The 21100-nt window shown below is 37.9% G+C and overlaps 2 protein-coding genes across 3 annotated transcripts in view; both read right to left on the reverse strand.

Moving 5' to 3' along the window:
- Nucleotides 1-917, reverse strand: part of LOC140332186 (BPTI/Kunitz domain-containing protein-like) — an 8446-nt gene extending 7529 nt beyond the window's left edge. The window contains exon 1 of the mRNA XM_072413471.1: nt 697-917. Within this exon, the coding sequence (XP_072269572.1) occupies nt 697-769 (73 nt within the window). The 5' untranslated portion in view covers nt 770-917. The remainder of the gene's footprint in view (nt 1-696) is intronic.
- Nucleotides 918-7251: 6334 nt separating this feature from the next.
- On the reverse strand, nt 7252-20821 carry TFPI2 (tissue factor pathway inhibitor 2). Of its 2 annotated transcripts, XM_072412874.1 has the most exons (5): nt 20565-20820; nt 18610-18789; nt 15644-15823; nt 12185-12358; nt 7252-9266 (listed from the first exon to the last, which is right to left on the reverse strand). In XM_072412874.1, the coding sequence occupies exons 1-5, from the start codon at nt 20644-20646 to the stop codon at nt 9211-9213; spliced, it is 672 nt and encodes a 223-aa protein (XP_072268975.1). In that variant the 5' UTR covers nt 20647-20820; the 3' UTR covers nt 7252-9210. The 2 variants fall into 2 exon arrangements, with proteins under 2 accessions (XP_072268975.1, XP_072268976.1); XM_072412875.1 differs by lacking the exon at nt 12185-12358 and having other exon boundaries at nt 20565-20821.
- Between the last annotated feature and the right edge of the window lie 279 nt (nt 20822-21100).

A 21100-nucleotide genomic window follows, 5' to 3' on the forward strand; every position in this document is an offset into this window, starting at 1 on the left:
CCCCCCCCCCCCCAAAAAAAAAAAATCTTTAAATGTGGCCAGGATAGACACAGAATGGTCTGGTTGTTCAGGTACAATTTCCCACAGTGACTACTGATGATCACTAATCTCTTTGTAATGTCATCATTCTGTGCAGTGTTGAGATCCTGGACCCTGAAAAGACCCTCCAATGGACAATGTGTCCATATCACCCCAAAATGCTCGTTGCTCAAGGAACCCCCTAGCAACCTCCGGAGGAACCCTGGCTGAGAAACTAAAGCTGAAAGACTAAGGATGCCAAGTGACAGCTGATTAGGGGAAATAAAGGGGCTGTAATGTTAATGTTCAAAGTTTAAATCAAATAATTGGATGGTAATAACCTGGAGATCACCCATGACAGTCTACCTTCTTCTCTAGTCTAGGAGAACTTTAGTAAATTAAGTCCATCGTGTTGACCTGTTTAAGTCATCATCTATAAAATGCTGCATCTGTCTACTGGATTTCTCTTTCAGCACAGTAGCTAAACTTTTTCTTCTATGTGTGGAGGGGAGGATGTAGGATTTGTACCCCATTCACCCCCAAATCTTAAGACATATTAAAAGATTATTGCACCACTTCGACTATCTCATGTCTTTCTGTTTGACTTTGGTAGAAACATTAGTCCATTATCTAGGTTATGCCAGTAATTTACAAAAATAACTAAAAACTCGTACTCACCTTTCTCCAGTTGGGCATGCGTTGGTATAAATTGAGTGGCCGTAACTACGGCCAGGAATATGGCACACCACATCTTGTCCCAGAATCACCAAGTCATCTGCTGCTGGAGAGCAAAAAGCAAATGTTTCACCTTCTGAAACTTGAGGACTGTAAATACCTGAAGGGAGAGGACTGCAATCACCAGAACTCTTTACTGACCTTTTAGGAGCGTCAGAACTAGAATTTCCTGAGAGTCCAGGCTCAGCCTTCCCTTATAATATTACATATTCAGGATCAACCAGACTGAGAGAACAAAGCAGAGCCCGTAACCTTTAGTGCAAGAGTGTCATGTACAGCCAGAGTTTAGTGTTGCCGAATGTTTAAAACAATGAAGAAGTTGTGTTTATTTTATGTACTCAGCAATGGAAAAACAATGTGGTTTTGGATCATTTTAAAGACAGCCTGTTATGATGAATGCATGGCCTGATATTCTTGGCCTCCTAGAATAGCTGGTTGTCTGGATGTGTCTGGTTGTTAGTCACTGACCTGCACTCAACCTGAGCAAAATGCCTATTTGCATATACAGCTACTGAGAAATTATTGAAGATGAAGGATCAGTACGTCAGCCAGTCAACTTGCATTTTCAGAAGAAGGCCACCAATGGCAGCCCAATGGATTTATCCCATGACAAGCTACCTTTAATGAGACCCTGCAACTTTGCTCACTAACCTTTACAGCACTCATCTGCCACTCTGTTAATGTTGCTTAAACATGCCCATGTGTTGCCTAAACATGCCTAACAGAGGGCAAAAAAATGTAAGAAATCCCTGGAAGATGTCGTGTCCTAGCCACCTCCATACACATGTACTCGTCCCTCTTCACCAAGCACTTACCTACCTAAATGCCCCTTTTTCTCCCATAAATCCACTGTCACATTGGGTGAGAGGTCCTCTTTCTTCAATTTATAGTATACAGGGTCCTTCTTTGGGTTTTCCTATCCCTCTCTGCATGATATGGACTCCTCCCGTTGACTGTTCATTGGCAGCGTCATCTCAGGATCCATAACAGGAGTTGCACTGGTGGCACCGGTGTCTAGCTTCTATGGGCACAGGGTGCAGTGCTTGATTAGTGGTGACACGGGACCTAGATAGTAGATTGAGGTAAGTAAAACTTACTTTAAAAGGTAGGACTAAAAACAGTTAAATGGCCAAGAGGGGATGGGAAGTGGGAAGCCATTTTTGCCCAGAGAAGGACTTGACACATACGCATTTACAAAACATAGTGAGAAGTCTTCATAGGCGTTATCTGTGACAACCCCCAATTGGACCAATAGTACCACAATTAGCAAAGCTCTTTCTACCTACTAACTGGAGAGCTGTAGCTCCGACTCGGTATGGGGTGCATTGGACCTCTGCAGGAGACCAGGGCCACCATCACGAGGAGACATGGGGAACTTTGGTACAAGGCCCCAAAGAGATTGACTTTTACAATGCTAAAACTTTTGACTTTGGGGGGCCCAGGAAGTTTACCTATCATGGGGCCCAGAAATTTCTAATAACAGACTTGCAGAAGACCACTGAATTGTTTCAAACAGAGAGCTTTCCCTGGCTACCCAGAAAACATTATAAAGATGTGAAATATTTCAAATTGTTGCAGCAAAGTGTAAATATTTAGCCTTGGCTATTGTATTATCATTGTATTTGGCAAAGGCACATCATGTCCTATATTTAGTAGACCTTTCACCAAGAGATTTTCCCCCATGGTCGGAGGATCTGAGCTTTTGTCTTCACTTCATTTTTTGCAGGTCTCAGTTTTCTTTAAAGCTATAATTTCCCTGCTGGATAAATTCTTTCAGGTCTCGTTTTTCTTGTTCCGGTTCTTTTGTCTTACTTGACAGTATTGGTTCAGGGCGGCAATTGGTAGAATGCGTTTATGGTTCACTTGTTTTATGTCTGATTTATTATTGGCAGGTTATGGTGGCCCACCCTTAGAATCTATTATTTTATCATTTTGAGTGGGGGGTGATGGATGAAGCCATTGGTCAGAATTATAGAGACCTTTGTAGCCGGGATAAAGTACCTTGGCTTGGCTATGTGATGTTTGACGTTTCTCTCTCAGTCTCCTCTATTCACTGCTCCATCTACTGCAGAATAACCATGGGGTTACATGAGAGAACAAAGAGTAGCTGAACCTAAAAAAAGAAATATTTAACTTATTGAAGTTCACCAGTCCCTAGATGTGGCAGCTGCATTAGCTTTCTTTTTTTCATTCATTTTACCTGTCTGATCCTGAAAGTAATACAATCATTGTGATAACACTAACACACTGTACTGTGTACAGAGGAGAAGTGTTGACAACCTAGGAAAGGAAATTGTCAGGACCCCAACACCTGTTCTTGAGCTCATCTCCAGAATGAGGTGGTACATGGCAGAGATGGCAGCAAAGCCTACACACCTTATAAACCAACATTTTTATCTACCTGTTTATATTCAGAACTCACTGCTGGATGGGAAAGTTTCCCCATATAAAAAATGTAACAAACTTGCTGTCTGAGACATTATTGGAATTTGTTACACACTTTACTGGTGGGCCAACCAGTACTGGTGGGCCAACAAAGAATGCACTAGACCATTTCCGAGCAAATAACCCATCAAAACCAAAAAAATATTAAATACTTTATATTAGATCACCACTGTAAATCTCAGAACTGGATGAATGTAAAACAAATCTTTTGACATGTAAACTAGCTCTGACATATGGATTTTAGCTGTGTAATTTAGATGCTTGTCTGGAATTCAGTTTAAAAAAAACCTTGCATTGCGTGTCTCTCCTCTATAAGCTGATGGTGGGAGGGAAGGCATGTAAGCAAGTTTACTGGAGGAACAGAAGGTAGGGATGGCGTCACCAGCGTGGTGTTATTCACTTCTAATTCAAGGAGCAAGCATGAGGAGCAGTGACATGCAAACCTACCTGCCCATAAAAAATTGCCACCCTCACCCTATTTCCTGCAGCCATTGAGCACAGCCTAGGTCAGTAAAAGTGGTAAAATAATTTCCATGCAAGTTTTTTCTTCTTTCTTCAAAACAGCATTTTATAAAATGGGGTCTATACACCTATAGTGCCCATTATGAGGGGCTCCCACCTTCCCTGCCTCTATATACCCATTGTGGGGGACTCCCAAGGTCCAAACCCTGTCTTTATATTCAATTGCCTTTACTGAACACTTGTTGGGCCCTTTATGAAGTGCTCCTGCCATGCCTGTGCTGAGTTCCTGGGTCTGTATACCTGCTGTGCTCATTATCCCACGATCCTTATTCTGTTCTTCCAATCCATTATATGGACTAGAATCCCTACCAGCCTATTTTCTGGGCTGCACAATTTGTTGGGACCATTATGAAGTGCTCCTGCCATTGCTATGCTTAGTTTCTGGGTCTGTATCCCTGCTGTGCCCATTATGAGGGCCTCCAAACACCTGTGCAATGCGTTACTTGGTCTGTACCCCTGCTGTGCCCATTATGAGGTTACCAAGTTCCTTATACTGTACTTCTAATCCATTTCCTGGACTAGAATCCCTACAAGTCAATTCCCCGGGCTGCACACTTGTTGGGCCCTTGATGAAGTGCTCCTGCCATGCCTGTGCTGAGTTCCCAGGTCTGTACCCCTGCTGTGCCCATCATAAAATGTTCCTCATATCCCCATGTGAACAACAACACACCCCATACATTTCTGGTCAGAACGCCCTTTAATTAATCCCTGATATATAATACAATGAGTAAAATAGAAAAAAAAAAACATAATTTAGAATAGAAAATGACAGCTGGAATTGTATTGGTTGTGATAGACACCATGGAAATTTGTATAGAGCAGCCCCTATTGCAGAGCTGTCAGTGATCCATAAATATCGCTGTACCAGCATCTCTTGCCCGCACACTGTGTTGTGATTTTCCCATGACTGCAGGTAAAATATGAGGAACACAGACAGCCGCAGGTTAAAAATTTGGATCCAATATATGTTTTACGACAATACAAATGTAGTAAACACAAAAGTAACACTTTGCAGTGTAATTCCTGACACGTGTTGAAATCTGCATGCTTGGCCTGACAATTATTAAAACTACCAAAACATTATATCTAATCTAAAAAACCAAGGTCCTGTAGAAGAAAAATGTTTTTTGGTACAAAAAAAAATAAAATGAAAAAACAAGCACAATTTAAAGTGCAAGGTAAAAGAAGAGGTTGTGATAAGTAAATGTCAAGCCTCAGAAATTCAAAGCTAAATGTGTGCTGTCGTGCTGTCATAAAAATGTTAAACAAAATATTCAACTTTTTTGATAGCCAACTCTTCTACCTCTTGTAAAGCTTATCATAAACAAGGGACCTTGAATTATATCCTTCAATCCAACATGCTCAACAATATTTAATATGTGTTGTGTGATCCACATGTTTGTGGGTTTTCAAATTTTTTAACCTTTTTTAATCATTTAATCAGTTTTTACTCTTTTATCTAACTTTATTGCTGCTAATTGGGAGCTGTAAAGCCTCTAATTTATTGCATTAGGAGATGACAGGTTCTTTATGGAAAACTCTGATGTCCTGATGATCTCACTGCCCCTTGCTGTAGGCAGCACAGAATGGCTGAGATCTGATAATTCTGAGCCCGGAAGTTCTCATAGCTGAGTGCCAGCACAGAACCAGCCAGTCACGTGCATTCACTGCAGAAGGAAAAGTTGTTGCAGCACCAGGTGAGTGGGAGAACCTGCTAACCTGGGGAGTTAGGTGTGTCAGGGAAAGCACACATTTTTGCCTGGTAAAGTGGCTTGATCGAGTAGGATCGAGTAATGTAGGATGGAGAAAAAAAAACTTGCCGATCTCACTGCGCTTACAAAAAGGCTCCTTCTGCGCATGCCCGAGATGCACAAAAATAAGGAATTTTTACTTAACATATAAGAGTTATCTACCCTTTTATGTAAAGTGAAATTTCTGAGTTTAGGTACACTTTAAGAATGGAGTGCAGAACTCCCCTGTCATTACACTTGTGTAATAGGCATCATGGGCACTGACCCATTCTGCCAGCACTGGTACATTGCAATGTAAAGCCACATTCCCTCTCTGCTGCACTTTTTATATGCCATTCAATGGAGCTTACAGAAAGGGTGTAATGATGCCAAACCATTATCAGTGCCCTGAGCTTGCAGCAGCATCCTTGGAGTTGTTACCATGTCTGTTCTCTCTCCAAGTCTTGTTGTGAATAAAGGAACAGGGCAGTTAATGAATGCCATCATAGCATCCACTTTAAAGGTCCAGCTAAGAGGAGCAACAGGGCAGGGCACTGCAGAACTCACCCCAACCTACTACCAGTAGCAGTGACACCATTAGGACTACAGGGGACAGTGTGGAGACCAGTTACCCTGTACATACCCAATAGGTAAAGATGACTGGTCTCCAGCAGAAGACATTGGGTCTGATTTATTTCAAGCTCTCCGAGACTGGGGAGAATACACTTTTATCAGTGAAGCTGGGTGATCCAGCACACTTGGAATGGATCTGGTCCAAGATTCAAAACATTTGCTAGCAAATGACTTTGAAGAAGTCAATTCCAGGTTTGCTGGATCACCCAGCTTCACTGATGAAAGTGTATTACTAGTCTAGTCTTGGAAAGCTTTATTAAATCAGGCTCACAGTCCCCCCTCCATGTTAATAGGCCAGCATTCACAGATCTTTTGCTACAGGTATACAAGACCATATTTCATCTGTAAGAAGCTAGCATTTATTAAATAGTTTGCAGTTATTTTTTGTTATTTTTTTAATCAAGTGATTGATACAAGGAATGGCTGATCAAAATCAAGATCACAACACTGCTCTTTGCATTTGAATCAATCGTTTATAACAAAGTATATTCCATTAATTATTTAAAAGTTAAGTGAAAACCATTATAGAAAAAAGTAAAACAGTATGAATGACATAGCTAGGTCTCATCACAGGTATCTGGGAATAGATTTACCGTAAGTTCAGGGTCCAATTTTTATTAAAGTCATCTTCAATAGTCCTTATAGCATTTGGAGTCCTTGTACCAGTGATTTCTCCTTCTCCTAGGTCAGTGATCAAAAAGTTGTGGAGTATTTTTTTTTATGTTTTTCTTTTAATTTATTTTAATACTTTTAATAAGAAGTGTATTTATACATATTTTTACTCAAGATTCACACAGTTCTCCAATTGGATCCAATTAAAAAATATGTAAGTCCTGGGTAAACGTTGTGTAAATCTGGTATGGTAATATATGTTAAGTCCATGTGTGTTATATAAGAGGTGACTCCAAAATAAATAGACCTTCCATTTACATGCAAGGTTCAAGTTTAGTTTTTAAAAATAGTTTTTCCAGTTGAAGTTTCTGGTCCAAAAAGGTGAATATATAAAAAGCGAATACTGCAAGCCTTGAGTGATGTGGCAAGACTCCTACTTGTAAATATAAATATATATGAATATACAGCATATATTATTTCAGGAAAATCCCTCCAGGGATATTGTAAAGAAAAAAAAAAGTAAGTTTTTACTGAAAATAAAACCTTCTACACAAAATTCAACACAAATATTTCTTTATTTTTCCATATCAAAATGCAGAATAATCCAATGGAAACAACACAACGTGTAAAAATTTACATACATGTATATACAAATATGAAAAAGGAACATTGACCACATGTCCCGGAAGTGCCTACATGGTTAGGTGTTTCCAAACATGAAATTATTAAAGGTAAAGAAAATGAGCAAACATTAAGAATGTTTTAAAATAGAACCCTTTTTGCTTGTATATGTGTTTAAAGTTGTGTTTTGTTTCTGTTTGTGTTTAAGTTGTACGTAACTTAATACACTGACAACGGAACAATGCCAATGGCTGATGTATTCCCTGGGGGCGTGGCTACAGGTGCTCAGGGGCGGGCATTGCCATTGCTAAGTCTGAGTTCCACAGGTACCCCTTTAAAGTAATAAAGTAATAAGAGGACTAGAATTTATTCAAAAATGTTTTTAAAAAAAGAAAAAAAACTATTTTAAAGTTGTTAATTAATGCTCAAAATATTTATTAAACACTGTAAACAGTAATCCCTTAAATGTGTAGAAATCTATTAGCAATACATACACCACCCTATAGGGCTGCAAAGACCCTAGTGCATTGCTTTAAAAAGCATACAAATAGCTGTAGGGTACTTCATGTAAGATTAATAGCAATAATGTGTATTATTATTAACATTGTTTTCACATTAATTATTGATAATAATTATTTATTTATTGGCATTATTAAGGACCCAAAAAATGATTCTCTTCCCTGTTCTAACGTATTTTTAACCTTAGCATGTAGGTAGGATTAGCCTACCATTCCTATTAAATTTCTAGTGGAATTATTTTTTGAGGTTTAGCTATGTTGGCTCTGAAAACTGCAGCAAGTCCTCACTTGATAAACATGTCAACATAAAACTTTAGAGCTGTCAGCACTACTCTACCATTTTGTTTTTTTGCCAACATGGCAGACAATCAAAAAAGTGTCAAAAAAAGGGGTTTGATGTGCCCAATAATCTGCAGGGGTTTTCAGTAATTGCACAGCTTCATAAAAATATATAAAATATCCCAAATCTCTAGGGGATGAAGGCTAAATACATCCTTGGAGGTAATATAACAATAAAATACTGTTACTTATTAAATAAACAAAATACTGAAATAGTATAGGAGGTGGTCAGTGTAGTTTTTTTTACAAATTTTGTAGTTTTAGGGTAATAAAAATTTAATACAATTTTGACAAATTTTAATGCTTGGCTCCCAACAAATAAAATTTCACATTGACGGTTTATTATTAATGATTATAGTGTACCTGTCACCTATTGTACACTAAAAAGGCATCAATTTAATGTGCATAAAATGATTTATTTGACAAGTGATATCACATGCAGACCCTCCTGGCAATCTGCAAAGCTAAATTATATTAAATAGAAATGTTTCAATAAGTACTGTTCATACCGGTATATACATTCACTACGGTCTCTCTACTTTGCAGGGCCGGATTTAGAAGAACAAATTTCCCCAACTAAGGAAAAGAAACCACATTGCAGAACCTAAAAATCTTGTATGCACTAGCCACTCCCACTTTGGCGGACTCTTCCGCCAATCCACAACACTGCCCTCTAGTGGCACAAGTGCCATTCTAAAACCAACTTGGCGCTGTGTTTAATTCTTGTTCACATTACGTAAAAGTTTACATTATGCTTTCACATTCAATGAATAATGTTACGGTTGCACTCTGGCTTGAAATAATCTTGGTGACAGGGAATCGTGTTGATAGCTGTTCTACAATTAAAGAAAAACAAAACAAAAAAGATCTTTTATACTTTAGGTATACTTTTATACTTTAGATTTTTTTTTTACTGCTGGACATAAAAGTTCCCTTTTTTAGGCTGTTTCAAATCTTCTCTGCAGCTCTCAGTTGTTAGCCGAAAAAAAAGTGCATGAATGCGAACCTATCAATGAGTTTTCTTCCATGATCTTTGCTCAGGATTGTGGCATCGGTTTGCGGGCGCGGTTCTTATTCCTTGGCCGTTTATTCCCTAAAAATCAACAATAATTTATTAATATAAGGAACATTAATTTTGACTTTTTTTGTATAAATATTATTTTTTAAATAATATTTATTCTTATATATATATCTTGTAGTAGCATTAGTTTAGTAAGTAAGTTAGTAAAACAGTATATTATATGCAAGACAACACCCAAATGGTATACAAAATGATTTGTCTGGGCAACCTTGGGCTTGCCATCTGTTGAACCCTAAAACTTTTTTCTTTGTATTAATAATTTATTATTTTTTTGGCATTGTTGTTCACAGGGCAAATGGCCAGGGTTGTTTGATATCCTTAAATCTTTTGGTTTTCTAAACCAAGCATTTGCAAAAGCTTTTTCAACATTTGAAAAGCTATCCCAAAAAGCAAATATAGCCAAAAAAGTAATTTACCTACCCTGAATTCTGCAATTTCCAATATTTTTGCCTATATTTCCGAACTCAACTAAAAATTTGTAATTTCTTAATTTTGGATAATTTTGGAAAGAATTGGTCACTATACTGTAATATTTTTTTTTATCTAATCTATCAAATTTTTTTTTATCAGACGCCTGTGGATATGAACAACCAGCAATAAAATTATTCAGTGCTACCCATGCCAGCCAAGAAGTCCTTTAAGGGGTTTCAAGCTTGGTCAATACTTTGCACAATCCTTTTATTAAGACTTTTATTATTATTATACAGTATTTATATAGCGCCATCATATTACGCAGCGCTGTACAAAGTCCATAGTCGTGTCGCTAACTGTCCCTCAAAGGAGCTCACAACCTAATGTCCCTACCATAGTCATAATAAATAATGTAGTCAAGGTCAATTTAGGGGGAAGCCAATTAACCTAATTGGATGTTTTTGGGATGTGGGAGGAAACCCACGCAGACATGGGGAGAACCTGCAAACTCCATGCAGATAGTGTCCTGGCTGGGATTTTGAACCTAGATCTGCAAAGGTCAGAGTGCTAACCCCTGAGCCACCGTGCTGCCCATTAGACTTGCGTATACAGGTTCAAATCAAACATCTGCATGTATATCGGGCATTACATAGAAGCCGTAGCCTTCTAAATCCAGCCCTGCAAACTGATTCCATGCCAATAAATTCAAAATAAATTATGTTTGAAATTTTGTACCAAACATAAAAGATATAAAGTTTTATTATATCAAAAATATTTCCAAAATAATATTTTAGTTCAAAAAAGTATTCTGTATATAAATATTACCATCAAATCCTTTGAATGTTATACATATTGAGTAAAAGTTTACATATACAAATATTTTAGTAAAATGTCTTTTAATCTGCAAAAAAAGAGTTCAGAATGTCCAATATTCGAGAAAATAAATATAACATCCCAAAATGCAGATCACCAGAATCTGTCCAATCGTTGAGGAAAAATAAAAAAACAACAATGCAGCCAGCGGCAGACAGGTGTGGAAAGAGAAAGAAGAAAAATTAGAGACAGAGAGAACAATAAGGTGGACATACCAAAAATGATCCATATATTGTTTAAATCATTTATTATTCTAAAACATGTTAAGATTTTAACAGCAATCACATGCAATCATAAAATAATTTATGCATGCAAAAAGGTAATTATTTATAAAAGTTTCCATATAAGATTCACCCAATTTTTGATCAAAATGAACATGATTTTTTTTACATTGGATTCAATTATTATTAAATACTATCACTCATAATTCATACTGGTTTCTAACTGGATCCAATGTGATTTTTTTTAACATTATATGTAAAAGTTGGGTGATTCTTGTTTTATTTATAAATAAAAACCCTAAAATATTTAAATGAAGGTTATAAAGTAATTATTACAAGCACAGGCCATAGGGGAAAAAATAACTTGGTTTAAACGTAGTAGACGCTTTTTTCAGGATAGAAAATAATCTAATCTTGAATGAAAATTGACCAATTTTTTTAAATTTTTGTTTGGACATTTTCTGACATTTTGGTTCTTTTCTTGAGCACTGTTACATTGTAACAATAAATTTTAACATTTTAACAATGAACTTGCACAATCTTCCTGAGAAACGGCTCAGAACCCTCTACCAATCATACTTGAAAGGCAATATGTAGAAGTCCTTAGGTCTCTTACATGTGTACATTTATAGTTTTATATATATTTTTTTATATATATGTGTGTTAATTCCCCCACCTACTGGATTGTAAGCTCTTTGGGGCAGGATCCTCTCCTCTTGTGTCACTGTCTGTATTTGTCTGTCATTTGCAACCCCTATTTAATGTACAGCGCTGCAAAATATGTTGGCGCTATATAAATCAATATTATTATTATTATTATTATTATTAATAATAATAATAATAATAATAATAATATATATAGTATTGCCTATAGAATAACATTGTTCACTTGCAAAATTCACTAAATTATTACCTTATAAGGGATATTTTACTTAGTTTAGTGCATATGTGATTATTCACTTTATAAATATTACCACATACACAATATACACAATATATATACACAATATAATCACAAGGAAGGAACTCTAAAAGAAAGCAGGATTTCCTTATTGTACATGATTGGAAGTCAGTAGAGCTTTACTAAGCTAAGTGAAATATCTCTTGCAAGTGGATAATTTATTCTTGTGAGTAACAATAAGTACGCTGACTGACTCTCCTGTGTGTGTAAATTTGCCCTTTAGCTATTGAGCTCTGCAACAGCAAGCTTGAAGCCTACTGCCTGGAAATTAGATACTAATTAGTCATATGAATTACTTTTTTTAATTATTTAAGTTATGAATAAACCATGTATAAAACACGGCACTTTCCATTGAACTAATTCTTGAAGAACACATCTGTGCTACGTTTGAAACCAAGTTATTTCATCCTGCATTGTCCCGTCCCTTTGAAAACATTCGATAATAAGTAATTCCTCCCACACACCTTTCTTGCACACATTATTACAGTCTTCCAGCCTGATAAAGTTGTTGGAGTTTCCTCCACAACCTGTATACTGAAACTCTTCACAAGACTTGCTGTCAATGTTGAAATAATAGCGGGTGACAGAAGCTGAGCATGATCCCTCATCCTTGGGGCTATAGCAGAAGCTGGGAGCATCTACAAATACAAAACCAGACAGCCTCTATAATGTCGGGCATAGGAAAAAAGAAAATGCAAAACACCAACATTTTATAGGGTTACTGTCAAGACACAGAATGATTTTCATTGCAGCACTCGGTCTGGTTTGTAGCATTTTCTGGAGAATGGTTTCTTAGCTGGAAATATATGTGGAAGTTGCATGTGGTTTTAAATGCCCTTTAATGTACATAAAGGGAACATATTCTTCATTTTAAAACCTTACTCCAGGCATTTTTGTTTCATTTTAAATATGTTAGACCCCCCAGGAGGTGCTAAAAGTAAGAAGTAGCTACGGATGCAATACTTGCCTGCAGCCTGGAAGTGCCACCACATTTTTGGCGCCATCTTTGAGATGGAATGGTGCCCAGCATAACTCAACCTGGAAGACTGAGGTCATACTGTGAGTGCAGGAGGCTGTGGGCATTAAAGGATCCTAACCACAGGATTCCTAATATTCTATAAAATGATGCCGAAAGCAAAACCTATGTCATGTCAAGTCATCATTCAGCATCTCCCACTGATGAAAAGATCTGAAGAGGACTCTGTGTATCCAGTTTAAAGGTCTGTGCTTTATTTTATTTAAAAAGTCCAAGACGTACAATAGGGAGTCCTAAAGGGTAGAACTCCATTGTCCCTGAACACAATGGCCCTGATGTATTAAAGCTGTCCAAGGCTGGAGAGGATACACTTTCATTAGTGAAGCTGGGTGATCCTGCAAACCTGGAATGGTTTTTGCTATTTGCTGGCTAATATTTTGAATCCTGGATCAGATCTATTCCAGGTTTGCTGGATCATCCAGCTTCACTGATGAAAGTATATCCTCTTGGAGAGCTTTGATAAATCAGGCCCAGTGAGGGAAGGTGCAGTACAGACTTCATCGGCTGGCTTATCAAGGCTAAAGCATTAGCAATCAGTTGAGGTTTTCTTATCCCACAGATTGCTATTTCCCTTGGTGAGCTTCCATTGGTGATATCTTTAGATCCCCACAGATTTGTGGTTGCCCAAAGCTAGCCATACATGTGATTCTCTCAATGTGATTGTCATTACTGTTTTAATTAAATCAATTTTTGTGATTGCCTTTAAGTATTTGATGCATCTTTCACTTTGTTTAAATCGATATTAGAAATGTTTTCCCTATTAAAATGAATTGAAATATTTATTAGTTTCAGTTTTATTATGGTGGTTAACCAACTGATAAAAGAATATGCATTGGCTTTTTAATTCTCATTTAGCATTTTGCACATTTTTGATTGGAAGTTTTCTATCAATCAAAAATATTTCATTGGGTCTACTTATAAAGTAGTCTGACATTCACTGAAACATTCTTTGGAGGAGAATCAATCACTACCATTGAAAAAACATCCATTTTCTAGCAGAGAATGTTTTGGAGAATGTTGAGTCAATACTTTATAAGTAGACCTCATATTATATGGCTAGCTTGGGGGTAAATTCAGACCTGTTTTGGGATCAAGTGATAGCTCCCGGTCACTTACACTGCAGTACTGGTTCCCAAAGAACCATTGTTTTCACATTTGACAGTCGGCAGAGGTATCGCTCATTGCCGGCCCAATTCATTCTCTATGGGGCTGCCCCAGATGGAGGTTCACTGGCATGAAGAAGCAGTAAATGCACCACAACCTCATGGCCATAGCCAGACCGGGCAATGGTGATCTGATGTCTACAGACTCGTCTCAGCAGCTAGCAGACATGATGTACCGGTCACTAGTTTGGAAGGTTGAATATTAACCAAGCAAGTTAGCAAACTGTTTCTATCACTAGTGATAGTCTCTATCACTATTGTCCCATTCCCACCAACTGCCATTACCTTTCAAGTTCATTAGAACACAGGACATTGCCTATCAGATTGTAAAAGTATAAACATTACAAGCAATAAACAGTAACGGCAATATAGTGAAATTGAATTGGTGACTTTTACTGCTCAGTTCATACATTGTATTATATTCAGGTGTTGTATGAGATGATGTCACCTTCCTACAAATCTTATCTTCCGCTCATCTGTAACCCTACCAGTGACAGGTGTGTGAGTAATGCTTGTTCAGCCATGTACTAATCATGACACATCCTAGCACCGGCAAGGTGTTTCAACACAGCCCCATGAACACGCTGTAATGTCAGCTGGTGGGAAAGCACTGACCTTGTCCGTATGATATTACAAAGACAAATGTCTGGTGAAAAAGAATTAAAGCGGGGAGCTGTTGAAATCCTAATACCACTTTGCAGCATTATTTCACATCATTAGCATGATTGGAATGTATATAATCACTTAGGGTACAAAGGAATGAAAAGACAGCAAGAGCGCCACCACCAGGCTGAACAGGGCTAGAGACAGCTGGCCAGGATACAAAGCATTAGCTGATAAATTTAAAGTTCTCAACATAAACGTTGCAAACAATATCTTTACATTGAACTTATTAAAACAGAATTTTTTTAATGCTTCATAAAATATACAGGAAAGTTTCAGGGCTGGCAGGAACTTGTAAAATTAGGAACATGCACAGACCTGATGTGCTTTATGGCTGTTCCAACAATTGTTGGAGGCAACCTATTTCTATGCAACCATTGGGATTCTTATTATAGTATGATTAATATTATCCAATATTTTTTATAGTGCCAACATACAACTCAGCACTGTACAAAGTCCATAGTCACTAGTTGTCCCTCAAAGGGGCTCACAATCTAATGTCCCTATCATAGTCATATGTCATTATTACAATCTAAGGTAAATTTTGGGGGAAGACAAATAACCTAACTGTATGTTTTTGCAACATGGGAGATAACCATAGTACCCCCACGCAAACTGAGGGAGAAACTGCAAACTTCATGCAGATGGCGCCCTGGCCAAGATTTGAACCTGGGACCCAGCGCTGCAAAGGCCTGAGTGCTAACCACTGAGCAACCATGCTGCCACTGGCCTGTTTTCTGTATACAAAATTAGTGAGGAACAACACACTTCCTACCCTTGGGTGACACACTCACTTATTGTGCTATATAGAAGAGAAGTGTTGTCACCCCAGTACAGGAAAACAGTTTTTGGAGAATTTTACTGATAGACTGAATTTAGTGCACCACTGGGTCACTTATACTCAAAGAACTCATAATCATAATCCAGAAACCTAAAGTCCGACTTCTGATTTGCAGCTTTGAGTTACTTAGGTATTAGCACTTAAGAACTGGAATTTGATCTTTATAGGACATGGTTCATTCATTTATGGTCGGCATTATACAATAAAGGACGCTACTTACTCCTCTTGGGTGAGCATGACTCCAGACAGGAAGCCTCATCTCTGAAGTTGTTATCATTGCCATAACAGCCTCCATATATGAAGAGCTCACATTTCATTGTCAGCAAGTTGTAAGCGTAACGTTTTATATAACCACGGCAAGGTCCTGGCTCCACTTCCATTCTGCAAGGCTTTGGGACTTCTAAATATGAAAAAGACAAAGTAAAGTTAATAGATTTATCTGCAACACCATTCAAGCAAAAGAGAGGCATTGAGGTACAGAAGGTTCAGTCTAGGGGGCATATTTAAAATATGAAAGTGATAAAAACAACCAATTCATACTGCTCTTCTGCAAGAATCTTCTGGTTTTATATTTTTAGATGTCTGATATCTTTAGATTTATCATTATATTTTCCACCAATTTGACACTTTGACCTGGCTGTCCAGGTCTGAAGTTGTTCAGGCTTCTCATTACTTCTATTGGTCATAAATTCTATTTAATACCATAATACACCGAACACTAATACAGCCACAATACTGTACTTGGCCTATTTAGTATTTCAGCAGATATTCAGCAAAAGTACTGACTGCATGATCAATATACAGAAAGCCCATAAAGGAAGAATCTACAAGTCTTTATATGTGACATAACTAAAAGAAATATACTACAGAAGTGTTCCCTGCCTTTATTATACCTTCAATATGGGTTCTTGATGGGTATTAAAGGTGAAAAGAGCTACACTAGGCCAAAATGAGAATGAATCAATATAAATCAAGTAAAGCAAATGGAATCAAATATTCTGAGATCATTGGCCAGCAAAGAAGCAAAAAAGAAGACATTTTGTAGATACTTTTGGTAATTGGTTACTTCTTGGTGTACTGTCATGTAATGGTGTCTCTCCAGAATGATGGTCTCTTGACCATTAAAGGAAACCTGACTGCTGGGGACATAGAACATTTGCTTTGGTCAAGCTCCCTTCCATCACCATGGACATCCTTAGGTTAAAGTTTTAACAAAACTTGGGATTGGGCACTTAAATTGGGGACTGGGGCTGCTTAAATTTAAAACTAGGGCCTCTACAACCAACCATTAAAAAGTGTCCTGCTCTCGTATCTGCTCTTGTGCTAGTGAACTTGTTCCAAATTTTACTTTGCCAGCTTGATTTGGTTCCAACAGCACACGGTTTGCTAGACATCTGTCTGGAACATAGGCCTTTAAACAAGATTATTACAGCATTGGCTGCACAGATTGCCTGTCACATTTATTAATGATGTTTGAATCCAACAAAGCCATGACCTTGACCTTCAAAAAAAGTCCCTTGTATATATATGGGGCATCTCATGCTTCAAGGTGTGGTACTATAATTGGCATAATAACTTTGGTTCTCAGTAGTCAAACCACTGGCCATCAGTACCTTGTGAGGTTTCCTACTGGTAGTTAGTCCAGATGATATAACACAAGGTTTCCCTGTGCACTCTCCCCGCTGGCATTTGCATAAGACACCCTGTCCATAATAATTCTGTGCACTGACCACGGAGCTCACTCTTATTTAATGGTCCACTACAGCCAGAATGAGAAACTAAACTTCATTGTACATAGAAAGAACACATACTGCCAGATTAGTTCATCAGCTTTACAGGCATTGCTGTTGTACACCCATCAACCCGAATTCCTTTTGGCAAAAATTGATGATTAGACAACTCCAGCTTATGACACTGGAGAGAAATTTACAAAACTACCCACTGTTTCCTACAATACTTAAAAAAACATGGTGGATCTAAAAAAGTTTATCCCAGTCACCAGTCAGATTCCACCTTACTTTGGAAGTTTGGCATTTGGTGCATTACAGCCAAGGTATCAGGAAGAACATTCCCAGTGACCCTGTAAGGTTTTCTGTAGGTTCTGACTACACAGTACATTGCAAAGAACTCAAATGAGCTTATTCCGAGTAAATCTTCATTTTTAGTGCAGCCACTAAAAAGCATTAAAGTGCAGCCACTTGAATAGCCTTAAACCCTATTTTTATTGATGTCCCAATAAGCCCGATTTATTAGTTCTCCATGACTGGTGAGGAGACACTTTCATCAGTGAAGCTGAAAGTGATCCAGCAAACCTGAAATGGATCTGGTCCAGGACTGAAAAAAATTGCTAACAAATAGCAAATTACTTTTAAAAAATCCATTCCAGGTTTGTTCGATCAACCAACTTCACTGATGAAGGTTTATCCTCTCCAGCCTCAGTGAGGTTTAATAAAACAGGCCCATTGAGTTGTGTAGGTGTCCTATTTTTATACCGGTAACCCAAATGTTTGGAGTTGCCTTGAGAACAAGAGATTTGAAGAAACCTTTCAGGGATTCCAATCACCTTTGGAGACTTCCTCTTACTTTTTGTTGCTTCTCTGGGACCGGAAATGAGAGAAATTTCCCCAATGGTTCACAGATTGCAGAATGAAAGCCTGACCAAGGCTTTACGAATAAAACAAAATACATATAAACATTCTGTACACCTTAAATTTCCAAGGTGGGTATGAATCAAATTGGCTGCTCTGAGAAATTTTGAAATACCAACACCTTTTTTTACATCATTCTTTCTGAATATGAGCCAGCAATGAGTTTGTTTGGGAATTCCTCTGGGTTGGGTTACATGATCTCTGCCAGGGTACTTCTGTCCTGGGCCCTGATCAAAAGAGCCTGAATTTTAGACATAGGGGAAAGGTAGTTTAGCCAGTACGGGGCCCAGAAATTTTTGGTGGAGGCTACAGGGGATTAGAGATCAGCTAGATAACTGACTGACAGTTCCCTTTGGCAGTGATTATGTGTTTCATTCCTTCGGTCACACAACCAGCTGCCATGGGATCCCTCAGCAGAGATACCATAGCCATTTCAGGACTTCTTTTTTAATTTTAGGTGATTCTAATTCAGCGCTTAATACTATATACATATATTCCATTTATTTGCATTTTTAGTCTCATTGCAAAACAAACTCACTTTTGATTTTCCAGCATGCTTTCTCACAGTCCTCCAGGGTCTCAAAATTGTTGGCATTTCCATCGCAGCCTCCATAGAGGAACTCCTCACATTTCTGCGTGTACCGGTCATAATAATAGTTGGGGAGAAGACCCCGACAGTTCCCTTCATCTCGTGGTAGAAGACATGCGGTGATGTTACCTGAAATATAATCATAGCTTTGTTAGGTCTCAGAGTACACAGACGGCAGGAGATCAAATATCTGAAACACAAAGTATTCATGAATCCAACCCCCTGCAAAGACAATGCGACATGTGAAAGCCGAAAGGCTTATATATTAAACATATATTTCTTATTATATATACATTTCTTTTTTTACATTTCCAAATGGAAAACTGTCAGTGTATCAGTCAGCTGGGGGGTCTTCTTCAGTCCCTCTAAAATATCTATTTGTATAGCTTTGGGAAGCAATTCTTAACTACTGTCACTACTGAGCTAATGGAAAATAAAATTAAATAATTTTCAAGCAGAATGGGAGAAGCTTAATACCAAATACACTTCTGGGCAGTACAGGTAATAAGCGGGGAAAACCCCAATGGTTCGTCGCTGAGATAAACTACAGTTTCCACTTTTTGAAAGCAGAAAATATATTTTAAAGAAACATTTGCTGGAATAGAACTAAACAATGTTGCTGCCCCCTTTTCTGAAATTTAAATTTGTACTGCTATCATTGGAATCCTCTGACTTAAGAAAGCAAATCAATATATATTTAAATATATATATATATATATATATATATATATATATATATATATATATATATTGATTGAATAATGATTGTGAATTCACATTCTTTGTCTTTTCATTCCCCGATTAGCTCAAAAATGCTGAAACCCAGCTGGAGGACCTCTTCTTGCTATTGACGGTCAGAATGAAGGGGTAAAGAATGGCAAAGAATGGACATGCCCAATAGGTGCACCTGGAAAGTGATTAATATCGGGGATTACCTGGTCATGCACCTATTGAGCAGTAATAAATCTACAAGTCTATGACCTGGAACAAGTGTGAATCTTCTAGACCTGTATGCTTGTTCTAGGTCACAAAATATCAAAGCCATTAGATCAGTATGACAGCCAGAGGAGTTGCATTTTCAGAAATAAAGCTTGACAGTGCCACTTCTCAGCAGAGGTTTCTAAATATATAATCTGATGTAATGCACAGAGGTCCATGAGAAGATATGATGGCGTACATTGCATGAGAATAAAATATTGCTTTGTCCATAGTCACCGGAGATCTTTCCTGATCATCCAAGACAAATCTTTCCATGTAGCATCACAATGTCCTAAGCGCCTGCCAAAAAAACTCCCTGCTGTAACTTCCAGATGTCACAAAACGTAATGTTTTTCAAAAACAAAGTCTACATGTAATCTCACCAAAAAACAAACTTTTTAGTTTCCAAAAACTCCTATAAACTTCTGAAAAAGTTTAATTTGTCTTAAACCAGTTAGCACACCCTCCCCCCCACCATCCTGAGCATTGCACAGCATTCCGAGATAGGAATGTGTGTCCAAACATATTATATTTACTCGACTCCCTTTTGCACAGCAGGGAAGATGCATTTACAATATGCTTTGAGTTATGGGAAATAAAATACCCACAACATAAAAGCAACTTGCAGAAACTTGTCCAAAACTTTGCAGATTGCAGACAAACCCTAAATGAAAATGCAAAGCGTACCGGATCTCTTGTTAGTCATTTCTCAATATGCACAATTTTTTATGATTATTGAAAAATGTTTTTGAACCAAAAAGACATCTTAAAGGCATTGTATCATAGAGTCATAACAAGTCAAAAAGAAAGCAAAAGCAGCTGATGGTTTTGGATACTTCCTCAAGTGCAGCAAGAAAGTTTATCGCCATAAAATTTTTTGGTGCATGAATGAATGCAGATGTCCCATTTGTCCCCATCCCTCTTACTTCGAGGTGCAGCTTGCTCTGAAGACCTCACGACGTGCCCCAAAAAGCAGACAGGAACCAGAAGATGGACAATGGAAAGCATTGCTGGAGAGGAAGACTGAACTCTGGACTCAATTACTTGCTCAAGGCGGAGTTGAAACTGGAGTGAATTCTGAACTTCCAACAAACTTTATAAAGCCAGGGGGATGCCCTAAGCTGAGCAGAAGGCAGAGTCCCCCCTCTACACAAGGGAGGGGTCTGGATGAGTCACTTGTAGCCTTTGTCAGAATTCCCTCTCACAATTCAGCCTGCTTATCCATTCTCATTATGTATACACACGTCATCTATCCAGGGAGGAGAGTTTTGTAACAGTTATATTTAGTTGGGTTTACTGGGTGGTGTAACCAGCAGCTCGGAAATGCATAATGCTTTTTTTGGTAAAGGTTACACTTTTTTGGTGCCCACTAGGGGCCAATACACTCAATGACCAAATGTCGTCATAGTGTTATCTTTATGCGGAAAATTATTTTGCAGATTGACGTGACTGGGTAAGGCAG

The sequence above is a fragment of the Pyxicephalus adspersus genome, chromosome 5 (assembly GCF_032062135.1).
Source record: "Pyxicephalus adspersus chromosome 5, UCB_Pads_2.0, whole genome shotgun sequence".
Lineage (NCBI taxonomy): Eukaryota > Metazoa > Chordata > Amphibia > Anura > Pyxicephalidae > Pyxicephalus > Pyxicephalus adspersus.